This window comes from Colletotrichum chrysophilum, assembly GCF_026319265.1.
Source record: "Colletotrichum chrysophilum strain AFK26 chromosome Unknown scaffold_98, whole genome shotgun sequence".
Taxonomy (NCBI): domain Eukaryota; kingdom Fungi; phylum Ascomycota; class Sordariomycetes; order Glomerellales; family Glomerellaceae; genus Colletotrichum; species Colletotrichum chrysophilum.
In genome coordinates this window covers 73,871-98,619 of record NW_026517385.1, presented here as the reverse complement: position 1 = coordinate 98,619, position 24,749 = coordinate 73,871, and the positions used below count along the sequence as shown (strand labels likewise).

Genomic DNA, 24,749 nt, shown 5'->3' with positions numbered 1-24,749 from the left:
GAAGGGGGGAGAAGACGAGATGCCAAGATGTAGTTGGAATAAGATAAAAAGAGGCATTCTTCTCCCCGGGTTCTGGTGCTTGTAGTCAGTAGGCTCTACACCTCTCTCCGCTCTTTGACACGCCAAGCGATCGTCGTGGTTCAACCGCCAAGTCAACCCCCTGCTCCAGTCAATCCTCAGCACGTTCTTTTGAACCATTCAGAATGAAGGCCACCACCTTGGCAACCTTTGCCTTGTCGGCGCTCCTCCAGGGAGCCTCCGCCAAGGAGATCCCGCCCAGTGAGCTCGTCTCTGAGATCTACGACAGCGGTTCCGTCCACATGGACCTCATGGCCCGTAAGAAGGTAAGCGATTCACAACTTGTTCCGGCCAAGACAACGTCTGCTAACACAGTCAATTAGGAATCATGGGACCGCCAGAGAGCCGCCGGAGAGATGGAGTCCACTGCTTACCGCAGCCGTCTCGCCGAGGAGGGCCCCGTCTCCTGCGTGAACGGTGTTGCTGAGGTCGTTCCTGGCGATGCCATGAACACCTTCAAGTGCAGCAACATCGACTTCTACGACTTCAAGAGCCACTCCGACCTTGGCTCCACCACCGGTGAGGGTTCTTCCTCCTGGGGCTGGACCAGCCCTGACGGTCGCGAGTTCGCTGTCATCGCCCAGGCTGACGGTGCCGCCTTCGCCGAGGTCACCAAGGAGGGCAAGCTCGTCTACCTCGGACGTCTGCCTCAGTACTCCACCACGTCCATCTGGCGTGAGCTTCGTGGTTACAAGAACTACATTGTCATTGGCAGTGAAGCTGCCCGTCACGGTGTCCAGATCTTTGACCTGACCAAGGTCAGTTATGCTCAGTGTTTTCGGGTGTCTTCAGTTGAGTTTACTAACATTGCACCAGCTCTTGGACCTTGACCCCGCCAACCCCAAGACCTTCGACCCCAAGGCCGACTTGACCTCTTGGTGGAACGGTCTCCCCAACGGCTCTACTCACAACATCGTCATCAACGAGGAGAAGGAGTACGCCGTCGCCGTCGGTGCTCAGCCTCGCTCCAGCACTTGCCGCTCTGGTCTGATCTTCATTGACCTCAGCGACCCTGAGAACCCCACCTCTCCCGGTTGCGCCGGTGGTGACGGTTACGTCCACGACGCTCAGTGCCTCGTCTACCGCGGCCCTGATGAGAAGTACTTCGGCCGTGACATCTGCTACGGCTACAACGAGGACACCCTGACCATGTGAGTCTACATGAATGATGTTTTAAGGTTCCTAAGCTAACAATGCTATCAGCTACGATGTCACTGAGAAGAACACCACCAACATCATCTCTCGTACCTCTTACGAGGGTGCTAGCTGTACGTAACACACCTTAGTCCGAATGATCAAAGTCACTAACAAGATGGGAAACAGACACTCACCAGGGTTGGGTTACCAACACCGAGTGGCAAGAGTACCTCGTCCTCGACGACGAGTACGACGAGTACGACGCCACTGGCCCCGCTGCCTCTGGATACCCCATCACCTACTTCTGGGACATCCGCTCCCTCGAGGCTCCTAAGCAAACTGGTGTCTACAAGAGCGCCGCCTACGGTATCGACCACAACCAGTTCGTCATTGACGGTTTCGCCTACCAGAGCCACTACGGCGCCGGCCTCCGCGTTATCGACGTCTCTTCCCTGCCCGAGGACCCCACCGGCGGCAAGGTCACCGAGGTCGGCTTCTTCGACATCTACCCCGAGAACGACGCCGAGCCCAACGGAGGATCCATCGACTTCGTCGGCACCTGGAGCCACTACCCCTACTTCAAGAGCGGCTACATCCTGGTCAACACCATTGAGCGTGGTGCCTTCCTCGTCAAGCGCACTGCCTAGATCGCTACTTGAGGCAACTAAATCCGCAACCCTCCGGGGGCGTGGGCTTGCATTGCTCCTTTGAGTTGCAGGTTGAATGCTCGGCATGCCGAGATGCTCATTTACATCTTCATGTTAATAGTAATCACAATTGTTGATAAATACCAATACCAATTTTTGATGCCATTTTCTGAATTTTAATGATGAAGAGTGTGATTTCGTAAGCGCGCATCAAGGTTAGCCTGACATCCGTCTCGAAGACAGAATTTCTGCCCACTTCGGCCACGCGTCTGAATCCTTGCTGAATCGAAATTTCCCTGGAAGACTGGCGAACAGACTGCGTTGAGACGACGCTTTGACTTCGCCAATTTGCCTAACGTTGAAAAGAGTTCCCAACCACCGAACTAATAGTGCCGAGCAGAGGACGAGACAGGCCTGCACAGACATCAGACTGAACGGTAGTAAGCGCGGCAAACATTTGGAGGCGACAAAGCTCCAGTGATCTACAAATTGCAACCCCTTACTTTGTGGAATATTTCCAGGGTCGGAAGGCCGGTCTTCAGTACGCGGTTTAGTTGTTCTAGAAGCTGGCAAATCGTGGATAGGCTTTCGGCCCTCGAACGTTGCTGAAGGGGGCCACTAGAGGAATAAAGTTGAGGCTACGAAACAATTGCGAGTCATCAAAAGGACGTCCGATCTTCTACCTTACTTGTACAGTCGTTCCCCCGCGTTCCCGCGTCTCCGTGTGTCCGTGGCTGTTTTGTGCCGGGCAGCGACTCTTCCGCCGAGCGTCCAAGCATTGATGAAAACGTCCACGGAACCCACGGAATCATGATGCTGAAAATACGGCAAAGCTCATGAACGCGCCTACGATTCAATTGACCGAGAGCTAAAGACGTATGATTGCCGCCTGAGTCGGGGCGTCGAGGTGACGCAATAGCAGCAGCAGCAGCCATGGGGACGGAACAGCTGGATAGCATGCTGCGGCGAGATGCAAGGTTTCTGAGAGAGATTTGGTCATGGTTTACGGTCGGAGCCGTCGTCATTTTCCTCCGTTTCTTCGTTCGGATCCGGATGGTTGGGCCCAAAGGCCTCAAAGGTGACGACTATGTCATGTTCGTGGTGAGTATCTCAATCGAGTCATCGAGGGGTCGACTTTCTGACACAAGAGATTGCGCAGACCTTAATCATGTACACTATCTGTTTCGTGATGGTGGACCTTGTTTGTAAGTTGCCAGAATTTGTCCCAATTGGCAACAACACAGATTCAAGACAGACAAGGGAAGAGTCATGCTGACAGGAATGTGCAGACCGCTACGGCACCAACGTGGACCTTACTGCTGATCAGATAAAACTCCTCAACGATGAAGAAGTTGCTCGATTAGTGGAGGGTTCTAAGTTCCAGCAAGTTGCTTGGTACTCATACACGGCATACCTATGGTCCATGAAAGGCACATTGCTCTTCTTTTAGTAAGATGATAGGCTGGGTTTGCAATGGCCGTTCTGCTAACTACTTCAATAGCAGACGGATGACCTTTGATCTGTGGCAACACGCAAGGGTACTGACATACCTGACTTGGTTCACAATAGCTGCATACCTAGCAGTTGTTGGCACAATAACCTTCAGTTGCCTACCGTACGTATGACCCGTCTGGCGATTTGAAGGCTTTGGTACTAACTACAACGGCAGCTTTCAGGATAATTGGGGAGTGCGGCCCCTTCCGAGTGAGAAGTGCGTCTTCAAGGCCCAGAATCTACTAGTCACGACATTCTTCAGTCAGTCTCGTCCTACTCCAGCCGCTGCTCTAGCTATCCCATTGTTGACTGTCTCCTAGATGTCATAACAGATGCGGCCATCCTGTGTCTGCCACTGCCAGTCTTGCGAGAAATCAGAGTTCCGCTATATAAGAAGCTGTTCATCGCTGTTCTCATCTGCTCAGGACTATTCGTCGTAGCCGCGGCCATTATGAGATTGGCAGTGACCTTAGGTTCAGACCCCTCGACGATAACAGTCAACCGATGGGGCGTAAGGGAATGCGAAATCGGGCTCATGGCCATCAATGCCCCGATCCTCCGCCCACTGTTCTCACGCCGGTTTTGGCAATGGCATTACCGTCCACCAGCACGCGATCCGAACCCGATGGTCAGCGCGAGGAGAAGCAGAACCACGATCGGGCATAGAAGAAGGGCATTCAAAGAAGACAGCTTGCTTGGGTGGATGAGCTCGACGAGGTCGCGCATCGAGACTGCTGTTGGAACGCGCAGGCACGGAAGCCCAGTGGACGAAGAGTTGGGAAAGGCTGCCAATGAGCAGGAACTTGAGCCTTTGGACAATACCAACGAGGCTACTGGCGATGACCAGGGAAGCTACAAGGATGTAGCGGAAGCCAGCGTGGAAGCTACGGACTCTGCGAAATATGATTGAAATCGAGATACCCGGAACGCATTTGAGATACATAGAGTTTGCAATCATAGATTTGAGCCACTTTGATGAAAAGAATTCCCATGTTACATTTTGATTTATCGTGGAACCGTAAGACACATAAGCCCCCAGCATTACGTCTAGGATCATTGGATTGGTCAGATTTGAACCATACAATGTTCATGTTAAGGTGCAATAAATACGCATCTGACTTCATGCGATATCAATTGGCTGAAAGCATTAATCATACAAGCTTAAGCCCGGCGACTGACTCTATTTCCAGTCCAGTCGTAGTTCTACAGAGTTCGCAAACCCAAGGTTGCCACCCATCTATTCATTTGTCATTCAGCGGTCGCCAAGGATACCATCTCAGTTAACCACGGAAAATTCACCATTTGCCTCATCAAGGTCTACAAGCCAACATCAACAGGATATAAGCACCAATCTCTACTTCAGTCCATAGTTCAAAGCTGCTTCAGTCGTTCATCCAATCAATCAATCAAGCAATAAGGGCCTACACTGCCCATGTAGTTTACTCAGATCTCATCGGCATCTTGCGATCCAGCGCCAAATCTGTTTCTCAGCGACAGGAACTGTCCGCAATGGTATACCTCAGGTAGTCGATCTTCAGGAAGGCACCATTCGTCACGGTTGCAAGGCACAGCGAACGAGCTTGCATCTTCGTCCTCGGTTTCCGCAGATTCGGCAGTCTGCTGGGAATGGCGGAGAGGCCAGAGCAGAATCTGGCTGGGATAGGCCTGGCGACGGCTGAGCTGTTCATCTAGGTCAGTCGTTCCTACATCAAGCTCATCAACTTTGGGTTCAATGAGGAATCCATCGTCATCATAAGTAGCTTCATCGAGTGGCTGTGCAATTTGATGGATTAGGGCATCAATGTTGAAAGACCTTCGGGGACAAGGGGAATCATGGAATGCAGTGGCAATGAAGGAGCTTGAGTTGTCATCGGGCGAGATTCCTTGGATGGAAGTGGCCGAGGCCGCCTCTTTGTCCCAGGTCAAAGGTACACTGCAATCGAGCAGGAGATTGCGATTCGGCCGGATGGGCGCGTTTTGGATCGGATCGAGAAGGAAGTCAATTGAGTCATCCTCATCAGGTTCATCCTCCTCCGGGATGACAGAAAGGGGTGTGGTAGGGCCAGTGATTGTCTTGTCGAGGTCCAAACACGTAGTTCGCTCCTCTGGGTCGATGTAGATGACGGGATCAGGGCTCGAGAACAGGCTGTCTTTTTTCAAGGCCATTCTTTTCCTGGGAGATTGGAGCAAAGAGAATTCTCCGAATAAAGAGGTGTTGCCCTGTGCCTCAAGAGACCAATCGGCCCATCGCGCATTGACTTGGCTTCTGGCGAGCTCTGTGCTTGCGGTTGGTCGAGACTGCCAGTTCTCCTTGTCAGACATTGCATCTCGATCTCGGCGGCCTTTTCCATTTCCTGAAACGGGCTGGAGAATGTTGTTCTTGAGAGACGGAGCTACAGATTTCGCCGACTTGCTTCGCAAGGGGATTCTGCTGACTCTAGAGGCCACGGGCTTCCGCTTGATTTTGTTGATCTGCAACGGTCCGGGCATGGCCAAGGTGGTGTTGGGTGACGAGTCAGTCGTTGTGTCCTTCTGGACATTCAAGGGTGCTGGCTTTGCTGAGGAGCAAAGTATCCCTTTCTTTGACACACAAAGAGGCTCAGGCTTTGCGGAGGGGTCGGCGTAGACGTCTTCTTCCGAGTCGGACATGTCAGGATGTCGCTTGCGAAAGGAGACAAGTTCGGGGATCTCCAGCAGAGCGTCGATCTCCTGAAAGAGACCATTGACCATGTTAGATACCTTTGTCCCACGTTCATTGAATGCTGAAAGATGTTCGCAAGCGCCTTGAAACTCCCTGTCAATGGGGCTTTGGTGGAATCGCGATGGAATCATCAAGCTGTCTTCGTTACCGGTTGAGGTCTCGAGGCGGATATAAGGTCGAGGATAAGGAGACCCGCTCCCAATGGAACTGGCACCAATCTCGGAATCGGAACCTGCTTTGCAGCTCTTAACGCTTTTCGAATGGTCAGGTTGCGAGAATGGTCCTATCTTACCTGGACTGTTTGTGCAGTTTCGCGCGAGTTCAAGGCTCATGGCCGAGGAAGCGTCGCCAGTCTCTGACGGCTCCGACGAGTTCTAGTCGCCGTACATGTCGACAATCTGGTCCAGCATATGTTCTCCTTGATCGCCGAAAGGACCTGAGGCCCAAGCCTTGAGGTAACACTCGCCCTCGCAGGCTTTCTGGGGTTGGCGTCCTGGGTGGGTGATGGTTTCCAGAGCCATCTCGACGCGGCAGGTAAATCGTGCCATCGTGAAAGGAGAGTAGACCCAGGGTCGACGTAGTGGACCAAAGTTGATACTCGGAGGAGCGGATACTGCCAGTGTTGGCGCGGAAGCAGTAATCCCAGCTCGTTGAGTGCTACGAGAAAGGTCGATGATGTCTACCTTGCCCATAGCTTTGACAGATGTGCCCCTGCCAAGGCGGGCTTGTAAGACCGTGAGAGTTCTTCTGTGGAATTCTCGTTTCAGAGACGCGTCGACGCGTGGAAGTTCTGGAAAGAGGTCAGTACCGCTACGCGTTCGCTTGAGGTTGTTGACAAGATGATGGGAACCCTAGAATCGGCGCTCATACGCAGCGAAGCAACCAACTTACCAATTGTCTGGGCTTTGCGCGTGTCTTTGCGGCTGTCACGTCCGTGATGTATCATCAAAAGACAATTCAGCTTCTTTTCAATTCTCAGGATGGCTCTGATTGCAATCTGTGAGTGATGCTGGGTTGATGGGGGCGCACGATCGACTACTTTGCGACTGTCAAAGCGACAGCTTCAGAGAAGGAGAAAGACAGAAGGCGCGCGATTTGTCGGTAGTGGATGAATTTTGCGATTGCTTCTTTTTTTGGACGAGAGTAGTGAAGGTTGAGAGAACAAGAATCGCCATGTGGAGGAGAGAAGAGAGAGACGAAAAGCCAGGAGGGGTGGGAGGGGGAGATGTAAGTGACGGGCGTGTGTGGGTGGGGCCGGCAGAGTTGTTGCCCTGGGCATGAGGCAGCACCCAACCTGACCTTCGACCACGAGAGAAGACGCTGGTCTCCATGGAAACGATCGTAAACATTAATGCAGCGTATACCCGACGCACGAGAAGACTCCGAGGGTGTCCACGGAAGGTAAACTGGCGCGAAATTTATGGCCGAAGGGCGCAAACTGGAGACCGACGTTATTGCGCCCCTTTCATGGTAGCGAGATTTACTATTCAACATAGATTTAATCCCTTTTTCGAGGACAGTCCCATATTAATAGCTAGTTGCGTGTAAACTTCATATTACGACATCGGCTCTTCTTCTCGTAGGAGAGGGTTACCAGCCTGGCATACGAGCTGAAGTTTCAACTGCTTTCAAATATTACCAAGTTCGAAGTAGAAAGGTCTTCCAGGCACAAGCAGCGCGACATATTGACCCGGATACGGCCGACGCTTTCTTGGTATATTGCGTACTTATAAAAGGACCATCGAAATCATATCCGATAGGAGTTTGTTATCCGATGCATCTCTAATTTGGAAGGACGATAAAGAACGGCAGAGGCGCCGACAAGGGCCACAAGGACGGCATCGATTATCACAGATATGTAATGGGCTCGGCTTTGGGGACTTGTCACCAAGAACACTGTGCTTCACGAAATTTGCTAAATGTTGGTGACACCTGTCTGATTTAATGATAAAGCTTGTACTACACAGACGGCATAATTGTTCAGTGCCTATGCCAAGCTGAGAATCCCTTACTTCTAGGTGACACGCGCAGTCACAAACAAAAGCCTCGCCTCTTCTACATCCTGCCCCAGTAAAAGTCGAACCCCAATCTCAGTTACAGAACAACGTCAAATGCCCACTCTCATACCTACTGCAACAACAGGACTAGAATGCCACCATTTTATTATCCGTCACCCCGACACCGATAATTCAAGTATTGTCTTAATGGATATCTTTGTATCATGAAGAACTAGCGGGCCATCAGATCCATGAGAGCGTCTGCAGGACCTTGAACAGCTCAGAATATCCTGGCGGCGAAGACGGGCTCTCTGTGAGCGAGTGGACGAGGCGAGGGACCGCCTGGGGCTCTGATTGTCCTTAGAAAGCGCCGCAGTATCTTTCGACTCGGTCATGTGAATCCACCCGACAACGTCAATCCAAGTAGTTGTGTAGGGTCTCGAGCGAGTCGGAGAGTCATCGGAAGGTTCAAAGAACAAGACTTGGGCCTCTCGGACGTCTTATCTACCATGACTGATGTCGTCGCTGTGACTGTCCTCATCGTCGTCGTCCTCCTCGCCGCCTTTTCTGCAGCTCTCGGCGCTTTCGTTACGATCCATATCTGCGTGGAATTATTGGATATGGGGCTGGCTGGCATAGTCGTTGTAGTTCATGACGCTCTCGTGCGTTTCCTCGCGACGCATAAGGTCTTCTTCATCTAGCTTGGCGTAATCGAGGCCAGACCTCTGGTCATCATCTTCGCGGAAGCGTTCCAGCATTGCCATTGAGGCCTCTTGGGTGATTCCTCTTTGCCAGCGAGTCACCGAAACAGGATCGAAGTCTGACTCTTAGTCATCGTCGTACTCCTGTCGATCGGTTTGGATGATCTCGCAAACCTCATGATTAGCTGCTAGCGTCACATTGATGCTCTGCCTGTGAGTGTCGTCAAATTTGTGTGCGCGTTGTGACATAGCCGATTGTGCGATGGTGCATGTCGTGAGCTGCAGTAAGAGTGACTGGACAGTCACTTTAGAGAAGGCGGTCTTCGCAACACTAAGCCCAAGGCTAGAGACAGATCCTGCCGCGCGATCAGTCTTTCGATCTGGAAGAAGCACCTTCACGATTTAACCAGTTTGGCCCGAGACAGCGTCTTTGATGAAAGGCCAAAGCCCATCGTCCTTGATCGCCTCCAGCGGTGATTTGTAGCAATCCATCACTACTCATAAAGTACGTTAGCAACGGCAGGGAAAGCGCGTCTCGTCAGAGCGTGCGGGAGTGCGGTAATCGAAATCATCGCAACTGTATCAGAACATACCTTTAGAATTGAGCGTCGTCATGCTAGAACAAAGTCGCCAGGTTTTGAAATTTCTGGTAATGCAAGTACACTGCGCGACAAGCCTGTTGGGAGATTTGAGGGGGGTCTCTAGCGAGCAGTAGAAGATGTATGAAGATGGAAAGAATTTGGGCCCGGGGGCAGAGAAGGTATGGCTTATGGACGTTGGCCTGACGAGGCAGATCTAGTTGCCATGGACATCACGGGGTGAGGCACCCACCACGCACCCATAGCGACCACCACCACCAGATCAACAACGGAGTCGATGAGTGAGCTATCTCACATTGCAAGTATTCCACAACGCCTAGAACTACTTGTGAAATTGTCTAAGTAGCTTTAAAAGAGAGACATAGACCGCAGTGACGAGGGAGACATCAAGGTCAGCATAGTCATGCAGTGATTGCCTACCTTAACAGCTTCCCCCGGAAGGGCCAAACTGTATTGAATTGGCCAGGGAGGCATGAGAGGAACAAAATCAAAAGGCATACCGGCCGCTGACAGAAGAAGAAAGTCACCAGAATATTTAAGTTATTGAACACGGTTGGGCACTCGTTATCCATGTATGCCACATGTGAATTGACTTGACTGGCTTAAAGTAGTAACTGCGATAAACGTGTTCCGTCAGCTGAATGAATTGCTCGGTCAGGTCTCCTCCATTTTGTCATCCACAATCACCGATATTCTTGGTCATGCTTTTCACCGCGCTCGCTTTTCCCACACAAATGGACTCAAGCCCCTTCTCTGTAGTCTACTCATCATCTCACGCTGCCAAGGGCGCGCCATTCTGCCACAAACTCCAAGTCCCAGCGCAGCACGTCCAAAATACAAACTCCAAAGCAAAGAACTACAGAGCCAAAACCCAAGCAAATCATCACAACCATTCCATACCACATTCTACTCCAAGCACCAATCTTTCTTCATCCTACGTCAAGCATGCAGACATCCGTGACTACAACAAGCTGGAAAGCATCGCTACCGATTGCAGACACCAAATGGACCAATCATCATGCAGAGTATAACGGCAACCCTTTTGGACCACTCAAGAAGAGTGGGAGCACACAAGTCTGGTATGGGCCTAGACTGAGCTCAAGGGGCTTACGGTATCCTACAATATATGCCAAGCGCAGGAATCTCACATAGTCAACAGGAGCGGCTCACACGGCCCAATCGTAGGTCTCTCCATCATCTGTATTGGTATCTATTTTCCGGGCAGTGGAGGCTTCGTAGACGCCAAGGAGCGCGGCTCCGCTGGTAATGGTCTGGATGAAGCGCATGAAGCTGCTTCCGAGGGTGACAAAACACCATTTTTTCGTCTCCGCAGGGGCCTTCGCGCTGTCACTGGCGCGGATCATCTTGTACTGTCCCGTCTCGTAGTTTCCAAAGAGCAGGTTACGCGCGGACTTGGGAGAGGTCGCGAAGTCCTCGCCCTCGGGCTTGGAAAGCTCTTCGTAGATCTCCTGGATGACGCTCTGCTCGGAGTACGTCTCGTAGCCAATGATGTTCTTGTGGCCGGTCAGAGCCCAGCCTTTGAGGTCGAGAACAGCGGTGTTGAAGCCCTCGTCGGCCTGGATTTCCTCGACGTCCTTATATTGCGCGAGCTTTCCTTCGGTCTCAAGGAGGCCATCGAGCTTTGTGCCACGGCGACCAGCTGATCTGAAGGTGGGGAAGGCGACAAGAGCTGAGTCCGTGTCTGTGCGAATGGTGCTGATGGATGAGACCTGGGACACGGAGATGGACCTGACACGCTGTTTGTTGTCGGCTTGGATGGAATTGCCGTCGATCTGGTATTGATCGGAAAGGCCAATGACGCCCTTCTTCCTCTTCAGGGTGCGGGTGCTGCTTTGTCCAGCTGAAGACGAGGTGCCGGCGCTCGAGGCAGACGCGCTGCGGCTGTGAATCTGCGTCTTCTCGCTGGTGGCGATGTCGATGGACTGGTAGCTGACGCCCTTTGATGCGAGCGGGACAGCTCTAGTTGTTTTGGGTGAGCCCGCGACGCGTGAGGACTAGTCAGCATCTTGGGTCTCAGCCTCAATGATAGGAAAGGTGGCCGAATTGGCACCGTCGATTTGTTGTCCGTCTGTGCCTGGAGTGGTAGCCAGGTGTTGGGCGCCCTGACTCTCTTCGGTGAATGCAATGATGTGCTTGCGCGTCTTGTTCGCGTCGTGAGAGTCAGGCATGGTGATGCAAGCCAAAGGCTGAGAGTGCGAAGTGGCCTTTACAGTCACCCAGGGCTGCTTGTAGGGCTTCCGAAGGGCAGAGCGAGTGGTGCTGTGCTTGGCAGCGACGTCGCCGTCGACAGCGTTCTTGTTGCTTTTGGCAGCGTGAGCCTGAAGGCCGAAGACGCGAACGAACAAGCCCATTGTGGAAGCTATTTCGAAGTCAGTATCTTTCACTATCGCGAGATTGTGGAGGGGTCGCGCTGACGAGCGAGGAGAGGATCATCGAGGAAAGGAGCGGGTATGAACGTACTAGTGTTTTTTTTTCCGTGGAGATCTATGTAAGTAATTGTTCTAACCTGTAGAACGTCTTGATAATCGGTGACGTCTGCGAAAGAGCACCTCGTGAAGGGCAGTTGAGGGAAATTGAGGGCGCAAGATTCAGGGCGCAAGATAGAACAAGTCGCCGTGTATGCTCAACTTCTCAGCCTGCAGGGTAGAAGGGAGTTATCTTTGTAATTGATTGTAAGGCGATCAGGATCGGATTGCTTGCGAGGCAATTGGGGTACCAGTCGCGTTGATATTGTGGGTTGATGAGTTCCGCGTGATGTTGTGGGAGGGAAGGAAGAAGGGAGGCTGGAGAGAGTCTCGGGGCAGAAGAAGTAGATGCCCCTCGATGAAGAGGGATTGTGTCGAGGACCCACTGCATTGAATATAGAGAATTTCCTATTTGGGATAGTCGCGAGGCATCAAGAGTATTGTTCGATGGGTGCCTTGGGAATAAGGAGAAGATCACGACGCGTTGCCCAGCTACCAGGCCCAAGCCTCAGGCGCGCGTCGAAGGGATGGAACCAGTCAGGCATCAACCATCACCAACGCCATAAGGCCACGGATAGCTATTAGGCCTGGTCTTCCACGCCGATTTACATCTGAGTGTGGTGGATGGGAGAACTTGGTTGCTTTTCCTAGACTACGGCCACGAACTACTCATCAATTTTACTGTCATGGATGCCAGGGCGTACTCGGTCATGATCTTGGAGGCTTTTTACGGTTTCAAACTACCTCTTCCTCTTCGTCAATGAAACGTGAGCCCTGCTTAAATTCTTGAAGGCGCCGGAGCTCTCCTCGACTTATTGAATCAGCCCAATCTCGAAATGCGGAAATGTGGAACAGATGTCGGCAGCGGGAAGCCGCCTCCAAAAAGTCGCGCTTCAAGCCGGACATTTCCTCTTCTGCACTCCATCCAGGGCGTAACTTCTCCATACGCGCGGTGTAGAGCTTCCTTAGTTGGGTCTGCTCGAATTGCATCAAGTGTTCCCAATACAGAATAGTCTTCCCTTCACTATCTAGGCCGTCGTCTTCCCAGTCGTCTCCATTGTCGTTACCGTAAATCTCGCGGACTGGTTCTTGGTTTCTCACCTTGCCATCCAAGAATGACGGCATTTGCGTGAGAAACCAAGAGGGCATCGTTGAAACGCAGTTCCAGTTTACCAAGCCAGTAATGTTTCCATCGTCGTCTATCAAGATATCTTCCAAGTCCGTTATGGGGCTCCAAGGAACAGTTTGTTGAGAAGGTTCTGAATCGCAGAACACTATCGGGAGCACAGTTAAAAGCTTTCGTTCGACCTCCGCGATAGCTTCCGGTTCATCCTTGTCTGATTCGGTCTCCGCATTTTTTTCTTCTGCGGTTTTCTCCAGAATGATAATATTTAAGAGCGACTTGAGCCATTCTTGGCTGGACTCAAATGGCCCTCGAGGTATATCGTAGTTGTAGTTATTGCCGCAGAAAAACACGTAATCAACCACCCTGCCTGGTGTGAAATGAAGCTCTGAGGGCGGCTGCTCATTGTCTTTGGGCTCGTCGAAATAAAGAGTCCCTATGGTTCGAAACTCTTTCAGCCTGGTGCCGGCGTCAAGAATTTGTGCGTGGTAATCGGCCATTTTCTCAGCAATAGCTTCCTTCTGCGCCATCGGCATCTTTCGCCAACGTTTGTGGGATCGTATGCCGGGCATAAACTCCATGAGCATCCACTCGAAGCCGATCTCGTTGTCACTGGAGTCATCAAATACAAAGACTTCAGGGACTGGAATGCTGGTTCTTTGTTTGATCCACCGCATGGTCGCCACCTCACCGCGAGTCTGGTAGCCAGGATCAAGTGGAAGAAAGACGCGCATGATGGCCTTTCTGTCGTTGCCTTGGACGAGATATGTCTTCTTGCCACCCCATTTTCCGTAAGGTGAGACATCGCAGCTTGAGTTCTCATCGATGTTCAAATGCTGGCGGCAGACTTTCTGGATGGCTTCCAGTGAGGGTTCTCGTGCCCACTCAGGGCTTGGACCCCAGATGGCGTCGTGCTCCCAGAGCAGGCCGTCTCGGTTTGGTCTCGACATCTAGCAGATCCAGTGGGTAGTGATGACATGAAAAACGACAATGGACTTTCAGGCGATGTTGACGTGACTTCTGGTCGTAGGTAGCAATCGTGATGGGTGAAGTCGCCCGGAGGAGAATGTTTCTTAGCTAGGAAAAGGAATCTCCGCGCGATCTACACTTGTGGTTTCGCGCAGAATTATATTTGAAATCTCCGTGTGTACCCCGAATGCAAAGATCTCACCTCAAGGTTGTGGGATCTTGATGACTGGACAAATGTTTTGTGTGCGGAGGAGAAAAGGTGAGCAATTGTCATACCAACCGGCAAAGCTTCGGCACTCTTCCTGGCGTTCCACCATTTCTGAGGGGAATAAGCAGCCTGGGACTTTTCCATTGACCATGGTGAGATTACTCGGATGAGCAAGAATTTTAAAAAGATGCGCGCAGCAACGCCCACAGCAGGAGAAAGACTATTCAAAGCAGACACAAAAAACTGAAATAGAAAACCTCCAGCTATATTTATCAAGATTTCTGCGGTCAGTATATCCGTCATCTCTTACGTTACTTAATTCGCGTAATTATTTAATAGTAATCGTCGTAGTTCAGTTCATCCATAGATCTATCAGGCGAACCCCTTCTATTCGGTACAATAGAAAAATTAATTAACCAGGATTCTTATGTATGTCAATTCGAAGCCCATATCTCCAGAATGAGTCTGTCCCTGTACGGAAGCTTTCTAGTTCTAGAGCCTAGTTTTACTGTCTGGACGATGGCGACGATGGTGACGATGGCGACGACAAGGACGACAAGGACGACAAGGACGACAAGGACGACAAGGACGACAAGGACGACAAGGACAATAAGGATAATAGAATTATTAATTTTGTAAACAGAACTAGTAGAGCTCATACAATACTTATCCGCCTGGATAGCAAGACTATTTCAAGACACAATACAGCTGGAATAATCAGGAGACCAGCTATGATAGCGACGATAAGTGGATGCTCGATTCCTCTCGGACAGTATGAAAATGCCGCCTAAGTTGTCTCTGTCTTTGGGCGGCTACATTCTCTACTTGCTTGGTGATTTCGATGAGGACGATTGGAATGGATAGAACGATAGAAGCGATGATGTTGATAACGATAACGACGATAGACGACGACATGCGACGAGGGAAACGATCAGAGGTAACGATGGCGACGACGAGACCGAGTGTATGCGCTAGAAATAGAGGGATAATCCCAGGATTGGGGCAAACGACTATTTAATACGTTTGAACCACCCGATGGCCCGACTCATAGTTTCGTAACCCTTCATTGGCTGTCAACGAACGCTGTTAGTTACTGCTGGTCGTCGTATAAGCCCCGTGTGAAGCGCCCTTGGCACAATAAACTGCTGACCATCCTCTTGGCAACACTGCCTTGGCACTGCAACTGATCCTGCGAATAACGCCACTGCCGAAAAGCCAAGTTTTATCAGCTGCTTGGTACCTTGACAACATCAGTCATCTTTCGGACCATTTGACAACCATCTTGTGATCCTCCCGAATCAACATAACCTCAATGTATAGATGTAGTTGAATGTGAGGCGAATTCGTGTTGAACTTTTCATCCGCCACAATCATAGGTTATATGATCAGCAATTATTGTATGCCAGCACATCATGGCGTCCCAGTGACCCGGCCCAGGCTAGTCATCTGCTAGCTCGAGCCTCCACCTGTCCACCAGCACCGTGGTAAACCCCGATTCATCGTACATCCATCGTGGTATTTGTTGACAGCCAATCCTTGCATCGGAGTTCAGCCTTAGCGATCGCTATCTGGCCTTGCAGCGCTGCTCCGCAACTCCGCCGGAACAAAACAAGATACCGTTAAACTTATGGTTATCATTCCGGCCGTCGATGCCTAAAGAAGGAAGCCTTGCAAGGAGTCGTCGTCATCGGCTCATGGTCAGATACTTCAAAGAAGCACATGCGCCCGCCAAAAGGTCGAGGTCACGCTCAGCTGCAGTCAACATCAATCATACTTGCCATCCGTTCTCGGGCTCGCACGTTCCGACAGAGGCGCAGCTCATCCGAGCCTTTGGGACTGTCTGTCGCAGGGCCCTGCAGGATGCACGATGCACAATGCAACCACGTTCCGTCTCCGGGTCAACCGCCTGCCCGGTACGGAATGCAGGATCTGCTGTTTCGATCGATTTGAATTGAAAGGGTAAGAGCACCGGTTTCGGCAGTCCAAGAACGCGCCCTAAAGGGGATTCGCCTGAGCGTCTTTCGGCGCGCTACGAGCTGAGGATGCCGACGCGGTGCGTCTTGGTGTAAGGGGGATCATCCCGGTTAGCCCTCCTAGCGCCGATCTCCCGCCCCCAACAGCAAAGGGCGATGTGAGAGTGTCCTTTTTTTGGTCACTTGAGATTGGGTTGCATTTCTTATCTTACGGATCCTTTGATGCTACCCATCAGCCCTAAACCTCGTCCTGCAGATCTTGTGCCTTTGAAGCATTGGATCAGAATGAAGCGTTTCTTGACGTGAGACTTCGACAGCGTGTTTCCAATCGTTAGTATTCCAATTACGAAATCCGATGTTCAACTCTGCCACAACCGTATTGGGCGACACAGCTCGGACGAGAGTGTGCAAGCACTCAAGCGGCTGTGTAGCCCGGGCTGAGGTGGATGCCAGAACAGCAGGCCTGCTGCACTTGCGCGGGTTTGAAAGCCGAGGAAACATGGCATTTCACGGCATCTCCAAAAGAAGCGCTGACAGGTTTGGAATTATGGTATGACAGTCTGCTTGATTCATTCTAGTGCCCCCGGAAGTCCGTTTCAACGTTTCAGGGCGCCGTTCATCGTAGTCGCTCTCGGGTTCTCCACATACGTAAGTCGAACGGTATGACAGCCCCATTCAAGTTGCTGCGCGAATGAAAGGTGCATATTGTTGGAGTGGATTCCCTATTTCCGACGGACCCGAATACATGACCCGAATATGTCGGTCTTGAGTTTTCTTTGAGTCAGACGAAGGATCCTTGGTGCAGATACGTATTCTCAACCGGCGGCTGAAGCGATTCCACAATCGTGTAAGCGCACGAACAAACTCTAACCATTAGCAGACTCGTATCAAAAGCCTTCCCGCTACACCCGCTCTAGCTTCCAACGGCCGCTTCCCGTTCACCTGAACCCCCTTTGTGAGCCCCCTTTTGCATGTAAGACTGGAAACTTTTGATCCGATGACGATGATTGGCAAATTCTGTTGGCTATACCAGGCAGTGAACACAGAATACTTTCCAAGGCAACCGCTGCGCGTGATGTGTAGGCGGTACCTGGCAGCTCGAAGCTTTCCGACGAACACTCTACGGCTCGGAAACCTTCACAATCTTACATCCATATTTGGAAATAATGTCAAATTTTCGTAACTCATCCAATCGACCCGGCTTCCGTCGAAAGTTACCAAACATCTGGCCCCAAATCGTCTCTACTCTCAGGCACAAGACACGAGCCTGGCGCTAAGCCACGCTAGAATATCAGGGACTACGCATGTGGCTGGCACCATTATTAGCCCACGCGCCAGTCTAGCTTAGAATCATCTGTCCTGTGCAGTAGTGCAGGCGCCGATCAGGTCAAACTTGTTGTTCTCGTTACGGACATCGTCCAAGTATGGAGGTTCCCGAGCCGGCAGCCTGGGATGTGGGGATGGGGATCGACTCTAGAAGCCGTGAAGCCGGCATTATGCAGTCCGGTCCCTTTGAGTATCCGATCAGGACTCGAGTTATGATGAACTCGAGCCTCCTTCGAGCAGGTATATAGCTCAAACATGCTCACCCCGTTTCTTGGCTTTTGGATCCATCATCAGTCACTCACTCATGCTCTTGACTTCATTCTCTCTTTGGTCTCTACTTACATTCGTTTCTTCTGATCCACATTAGTGCGCCGCCAAGATGGTCGCCATCAAAGACCTTATGAAAGGCAGCCTTAAGTGGCTATTTACGGTCCAAGCGGCTTTGCAGCAGAGCAAGACAAACGGGTACGCTATCTCACTCTTCATTCTACCATAATGAGCTTCGTCTAATTTTCTAAACAGAAACTGCGTCCTCGGCACACCGAATGCCCCTAAGCTTCCGAACTTTTTGAACAACAACCCTTTGCCCAACGGCTTCCCGTGGGGCCCTCTGACAGCCGATGGCACGAACTACTACAAGCAGTGGCCCAACACTGGCGTCGTCCGCAACTACGACTTCACCATTAGCCGAGGTGTCATCGCCCCCGATGGATATGAGCGTCAGGTTCTCCTGGTGAACGGAGCTTACCCCGGCCCCACCATTGAGGCAAACTGGGGAGACTGGATCCAGGTCACGGTTCACAACAACGTTGACAACAACCCTGAGGGTACCTCCCTGCATTGGCACGGATTCCGTCAGCAGAACACCCAGTGGGAAGACGGTGTCCCTGCCATCAGCCAGTGCCCTATTGCCCCCGGCAAGAGCTACACGTACAAGTTCCAGGTATGCATCCCCACCACCCACGCGAGATTCTCCCGACTGTGAGATGCTCTAGTACTGACAGCTCACCTTAGGCTACCCTCTACGGAACCTCTTGGTACCACTCTCACTACTCTTCTCAGTATGCCGGTGGTCTTACCGGTCCCATCGTGGTCTACGGCCCTGGAAGGTCTGCTTACGACATTGACGTCGGCCCCGTGTTCCTTTCTGATTGGTACCACAAGCAATACTTCGACATCATTGAGGACATTCTGACCCCTAACGCCTCTGGCCTGGTCTTCTCTGACAACAACCTCATCAACGGCAAGGGTAACTTCAACTGCTCCACTGTTGCTGCTGGAGATAAGACCAAGTGCACCAACAATGCTGGTATCTCCAAGTTCAAGTTCCAGACCGGCAAGACCCACCGTCTCCGTCTCATTAACTCCGGTGCCGAGGGTACTCAGCGTTTCTCCATCGATGGACACACCATGACCGTCATCGCCAACGACTTCGTCCCTGTCGAGGCCTACGACACCAAGGTCGTCACTCTCGGCATCGGCCAGCGCACTGATGTCCTCGTCAAGGCCAACGCCGGCAACGCCAAGAGCTCTTACTGGATCCGCAGCAACCTCACCAGCTGCAGTCTGGCCAACCAGCCTCTCGGTCTCGCTGCTCTGTTCTACGACCAGGCCGACCAGAACCAGAGCCCCACCAGCACTGCTTGGAACGTTCCTGACCCCGGCAACTGCGCCAACGATGACCTTGCCATCACTAAGCCCGTCATGAAGCTTACTCCCCCCACTCCTAGCTACGTCAAGACCATGGAGATCCAGGTTACCCGCAATGCTTCTGGTATTGTTCAGTGGACTCTTGACGGCGAGGACTTCCGTGGCGACTTCAATAGCCCTACCCTTCTTCAGACCAACAAAAACAACCTCACCTATGCTGCTGACTGGAATGTCAAGAACGTCGCCAACAACGGTAGCGTTCGTGTTATTGTGAGCAACAACAGCCCTGCAGCGTAAGTACCTCCTTATACTCCCTAGAATTAACTGGAAACTAATCGGTTCTCAGTCACCCTATGCATCTTCACGGCTTCAACATGTACATCCTCGCCGAGGGTGACGGCCTGACCTGGGATGGAACCATCACCAACCCCTCCAACCCCCAGCGTCGTGACGTCCAGCAGGTCCGCGCCGGTGGCCACATGGTCATGCAGTTCGACGCCCAGGAGAACCCTGGGGCCTGGCCCTTCCATTGCCACATCGCTTGGCACGCGTCTGCCGGTCTCTTCTCTCAGTTCATCGTCCAGCCCGACAAGATCAGACAGTTCCAGATCCCCTCCAAGGTTGACCAGGTTTGCAAGGACTGGAGCGCCTGGACCAGCCGCAACATCCCCGATGTCATCGACAGCGGTCAGTAAGGGGCTAACTTTTACTTCTTGTTCATATGTACCAATCTGTTTGTAATTGTCTTTTTCATTTCGTTTAGGCATTGCGAGCTTTAGATCTTGCATTTGGCGGGCCCATTGTATTTAAGTAGTGGAGAGCATACATAGCATTTTCAATAAGAGTACATACTCTCCCAAATCCCAAGTCTTTACTAACGTGACGAGATATCCTTGGCATGATGTTTCTCTCAAGAGATCCTAGCAGCCGGGTAGTATAGTCTCAGTACGAAAACAATTAGATTCTGAGAGGTGTAATATCTATCATACATGGTCACACAAAATTACCCTTCAGCACACTTGTATTTGCGACTACCTTATTGGGTGTCCAATCAGCCTCAAGTTGTTGCGCCCACGCCCCCCATCACACAATACAAATACCCGGACATGAAAGACGCCTCCTGCCTGCATTGTTAAAAGCCGGACTAGTTGATGAGCCATTTCTGTTCGAGGCCTTTTTTAATTCGGGGCCTTATACCCCGTTCAAGTCCCGCACAAGGCTCGCGACGCTGTCTTGGAACAAGAGCATAGCGTAAACCCGGTGAAAGACAAGTGCAAAGTCTGGGGCGAAGGGCTTGTTCACAGTAGGATTGCATGACATGCTCTCGAATACCACCCGAATTTCGTCCGATCGATTCGAGTTTCGTATAACACTAAACCTATGAGCGCCTGCAAATCGGCCTGGGTCGCTGCCGTAGGCGAAGTCGATGCTGCTCCTCGAACTGGGACTGTCCCCAGCGTCCTTATCCTCGTATTGAAGCTCGATGTTGCAGACTTGAAACGCGCCAAACAACAACGAATGCAATGTAGGAAGCTTTAGGGAAGAAATCCCCGAAACTGTCCAGACTCTTTGAAGTTCGGAATTTGTTCCCACGCCTTTTTGATAATCAGCTATACTCGGAAGACAAAATACCCTGACTCACCTTCGAAACCAGCGAAATCCCGCCCGATGGCTGCCAGCACTATCCTCTCCGGCGCAAAGACTTGACCACCGAAGAAGCCGTGCGTGAAGGCCGCCAAGATCCGTTCGTCTGTTACTTTACTTGCGTTCTTCGGTAAGGTCAAGTCCACGTATCGTGAGTCGGATGTCGAGACATGGTTTCTCGGGTTGACGATATCTTTAATGGTTGAAGATTGGCAATATGCATCAGAGATGCCGTTGTTGCTATGTATTCGACGTCTGTCGACGACACGGATCTGATCGTACACTTCCCACGCATGCTTGACGGCGAAAATGGCTGGTACGGCGACCACAACGCCAACCATGCTCCTGGCGCTCATCACATGCGTTGAGATCATTTTTACCAACGAATTCTTCTTTGGGTGTTGGATGAATAGGCATCTAGGATTGATGTTTACAGCATTCAGCTGGGCCATTATTTTACAATTATGGGAGTCATACAGCATTCGCGAGTTCTTCCGTCACACACCCGACTCTGCCCGTGTCTTTGGTCAGCACTGGCGTCCTTTCGTTCTAGCGTCTTGTTCCTTGGCGGTCAAAGGCAGTTCGTCAGGTATTTAGGCAAGTACAGCACGAACGTTTTCAAGAACAGGCACATCGGCACGACTTGCAAATCATCACAAGAAAAGCCCACGATCGGGAGCATGCATGATGCCAAGTGTGGTTTCTTCCGTATCGGTTCAACGGACGGGTCGGGTCCCGGCAGGCGGCGGCTAAGTTCTTTTCCGCTCATCGGCGACTTGGCCCGGGCCCCGCCCCCACTAAAGAAACATCCGGGAGGTTACCCGCCACATGCCGGATCGATTTTCCTCCTCAACGTCAAATGCCGTTGGAGAAGACGTGAACACCAACTTTTCCCATAGCACCGCGTTCAATGTTTTTCCGAGGCCTTGACCACTTGTCTTGTGTAAGCGACGTGTCGCACAGCAAGACTGGGTGCTAGGGCGGTTAACGATGCCGCGACGACGACCGAAGCCGACACCATCTCCCGGAGTGGCCTGACTCTTTTGAACGGTCGACTGTCTCTCACGAGGCCAATGTGCTGGAAATCATCTGGAAACCATCTGGATAGCCATGTCTAATTCATCCTCGTTTGTGTCCACATCCCCAGGGACGTCCGCTTGTCATGGCTTCAGCGACAACACCAGTCTAGGGATGTCGCCCCCTCAGTCCTCGCCGCCGACGCCCTGGCGAGGCTTCAGTCCCCGCGCCAAGGGCTACAATCAGGACGCATCCATTGCTCTGGTAGGAATTCGTGGGACTGGAAGATCGACTTTGGCAGTCATGGCATCCGGCGCGCTCGGATTTCGTCTCCTCGACGCAGACCAGCATTTCTTCCAGGTGACAGGTCTTTCGCGGGCGGCTTACAAGGCGGAACACGGTGCCGTGGAATATCGACGTGAGGAATTGAGATTGATGAGGGCAATGCTATTCGATAACCCAACAAGAGCCGTCATTGCATGCGGGCCAGGAGCCGTGGAGGGTACAGGTCAGACCTGGCTATCTGAGTACGCCCAGACTCACCCAGTCATCTACGTCCTTCGAGACGCCGAGGAAATCAAAAGACATCTGCGGGTATGGGATACAGAAGCCATCAGCCGCTTGATATACTTGAGCGGGCCAACACATAGGTCGCTTTCGAATTTTGAGTTCTACAACATCTCAGACAGCTACGGCCAGGTAGCTGATCATGTTTCTGGATCCGGCCAGCAGTCTCCCAGGTCATTAGCCCTCAAGCGGGTAGAGCACGACTTCCTTGAACTGCTGTTTCGCATCACCAACCGCGACCATCACGAATCAGGATTGTACCACGTTAGCTATGGCACGCCAGCGTTAGCCCCAGAACACAGGCCTTTCACCTACTCCCTGACTTTGCCGATAATGGATGTGGACAACGCTGGACCTTTGCTCCGGGACATTAACACAACAGCTGATGTTGCCGAGCTGGCGATATCGCTGCGAGAGATGCGGGCCAGATCACCCAACTTCGATGAGCCGGTGGCCAATTTCATCAGCCGGCAATACTACGCCGTCAAGCGATACACGCGCCTCCCCGTAATATTCAACGTTCAATTTGACGACTCCTGTCCACGGCAAGACTTGGTTTACTACCTCCGCCTCATCGACCACGGCCTCCGACTCGCACCGGAGTATCTTTGCGTGGACTTGAGCTGTGGTGAGCAAATCCTCAAAAGCATCATTGCGGCCAGAGGAACGGCGAAGATCATCGGACAGTATACCGATAACACGGTCTTGGAACACGGTTGGGACAACCCAGCACTTACAGCCCACGCACAACTTGCGGAACGCTTGGGTTGCGATATCGTACGAATATGCCGAGAAGCTGAGTCGACAACAGACAACTTTGCGGCCAAGTACTTCATTCAGAGCAAGTCAGCAGACTTTAAGATTCCACTCATCGCCTACAATACCGGACGCTTGGGGCGAATGTCCTGTTACTTGAATCAGGTATTCTCACCAGTAACCGACCCTCTGCTGAGGTCCATCACCTCATCACCTTTGAACGATACCCTCCTCACCATCCAGGAAGCCCAAAAGGCTCTGTACTCTTCTTTCCTCCTGGACCCCATGTACTTTGGTATCTATGGCATCAACGTGCTGCAGAGTCTATCGCCGGCAATGCATAACGCTGCATTCGAATCATGCGGAATGCCTCACGAATACAAAATCTTTCAGCACCCTACAGTTAACCACCTGAGACACCTGATATCGGACGAGAACTTTGGAGGAGCCAGTATCACTGCCCCGTTCAAGAAGGAGGTATTTGCACTGGTAGACCTGACAAGCCCAGAGGCGCAGGCCATTGGTGCCGTCAACACATTGATACCTCTCCGGTCAGCAAGCATCGACTCTCTGATCGACCGAAACAGAACAGGCCCCGTTGCGGCTCTTTATGGAGACAATACCGATTGGATTGGTATTCATACATGCATACGCCAGAATCTCTCCCCAATCAATGGCGTGAAAAGGCGAACGACAGCCCTTGTGGTCGGGGCAGGCGGTATGGCGCGGGCTGCGATGTACGCTCTGCTTCGTCTAGGGGTCCGGAACATATTCATACACAACAGAACGCTCAAGCATGCCGAGGAGATGCTAAGGCACTTCCAAGGATACTGCTCAAAAAATGGGAGAGGAAGTCAATCGCGGTCGGCATCACGAAGCTCGGCGAACAGCGCGGAAGGCACACCTGACAGCACCACCGATATTCCTGCCATGACTTTGCTATCGTCCAAGTCAGATCTTTGGCCAGAGAACTTTGACCGACCTACTGTTATCGTTTCCTGCATCTCGACGTTTGCGAAAGACGGCCAACCATCTGCAGACACTAGTCTTCCCGCGGACTGGCTAGCTAGTCCGACGGGAGGTGTTGCCATTGAGGTGAGCATATGCTACAAGTTTCATGATTGACCAACTTCTGACATCGTGTGCAGCTGTCGTACATGCCGTTGGAACCACCATTACTCAAGCAGGTTCGGGAAATGAGCGACCAAGGCTGGATCGCTGTTGACGGACTGAAGGTTCTCCCGGAACAGGGAATCAAACAGTTCGAGCTCTTCACTGCTCGGAAAGCACCTGGGAACATCATGAGAGACGAAATTTTGAAAGCATATAAAGTAAGAGGCGGTAATGGAGCCGAGTGATCACTGTACATGACGCGGGAAACTAGACGATCAAGATACCAATATCAATGCATGAATGAGACGATGAATTCCATGCAGATGATACCGTCTATTGGAGGCTGTACTGTCATCGAGCAGTCAATGAAGGTCTGGCGTCATGGAATGAGCAGAATCCTTGGGAGATGCTTGTAATTGAATTCTTGAGTTCCACGATCCAGTTCTATCAGGATTCTTTTGGAATGCAATAAAAAAGTCTTCACTGATGTCAAATCACACGTCACCTGAGTCGATGTCATGCGGAAATGGCGGAAGATGTCTCTTCCGTTGTAGCAAGTAAGA

The 24,749-nt window shown here is 51.7% G+C and overlaps 6 protein-coding genes across 6 annotated transcripts; 3 read left to right on the top strand and 3 right to left on the bottom strand.

Annotated features, from left to right (window-relative positions):
- Positions 1–203: 203 nt before the first annotated feature.
- On the top strand, positions 204–1,862 carry COL26b_009814 (uncharacterized protein; the record flags this gene model as incomplete). The annotated part of the gene is made up of 5 exons (XM_053182531.1): positions 204–344; positions 402–836; positions 895–1,229; positions 1,282–1,346; positions 1,402–1,862. The coding sequence occupies 5 exons, from the start codon at positions 204–206 to the stop codon at positions 1,860–1,862; spliced, it is 1,437 nt and encodes a 478-aa protein (XP_053033530.1).
- A 2,937-nt stretch (positions 1,863–4,799) lies between these two features.
- On the bottom strand, positions 4,800–6,086 carry COL26b_009813 (uncharacterized protein; the record flags this gene model as incomplete). The annotated part of the gene is made up of 1 exon (XM_053182530.1): positions 4,800–6,086. The coding sequence occupies one exon, from the start codon at positions 6,084–6,086 to the stop codon at positions 4,800–4,802; it is 1,287 nt and encodes a 428-aa protein (XP_053033529.1).
- Positions 6,087–10,520: 4,434 nt separating this feature from the next.
- On the bottom strand, positions 10,521–11,726 carry COL26b_009812 (uncharacterized protein; the record flags this gene model as incomplete). The annotated part of the gene is made up of 2 exons (XM_053182529.1): positions 10,521–11,332; positions 11,426–11,726. 2 exons carry the CDS (start codon positions 11,724–11,726, stop codon positions 10,521–10,523), a joined length of 1,113 nt encoding a protein of 370 aa, XP_053033528.1.
- An 849-nt stretch (positions 11,727–12,575) lies between these two features.
- Positions 12,576–13,913, bottom strand: COL26b_009811 (uncharacterized protein; the record flags this gene model as incomplete). The annotated part of the gene is made up of 2 exons (XM_053182528.1): positions 12,576–13,606; positions 13,655–13,913. 2 exons carry the CDS (start codon positions 13,911–13,913, stop codon positions 12,576–12,578), a joined length of 1,290 nt encoding a protein of 429 aa, XP_053033527.1.
- A 3,905-nt stretch (positions 13,914–17,818) lies between these two features.
- COL26b_009810 (uncharacterized protein) lies at positions 17,819–19,784 on the top strand (the record flags this gene model as incomplete). The annotated part of the gene is made up of 4 exons (XM_053182527.1): positions 17,819–17,904; positions 17,962–18,382; positions 18,454–19,382; positions 19,436–19,784. 4 exons carry the CDS (start codon positions 17,819–17,821, stop codon positions 19,782–19,784), a joined length of 1,785 nt encoding a protein of 594 aa, XP_053033526.1.
- Positions 19,785–21,924: 2,140 nt separating this feature from the next.
- Positions 21,925–24,431, top strand: COL26b_009809 (uncharacterized protein; the record flags this gene model as incomplete). The annotated part of the gene is made up of 3 exons (XM_053182526.1): positions 21,925–23,810; positions 24,120–24,168; positions 24,222–24,431. The coding sequence occupies 3 exons, from the start codon at positions 21,925–21,927 to the stop codon at positions 24,429–24,431; spliced, it is 2,145 nt and encodes a 714-aa protein (XP_053033525.1).
- Positions 24,432–24,749: the final 318 nt, after the last annotated feature.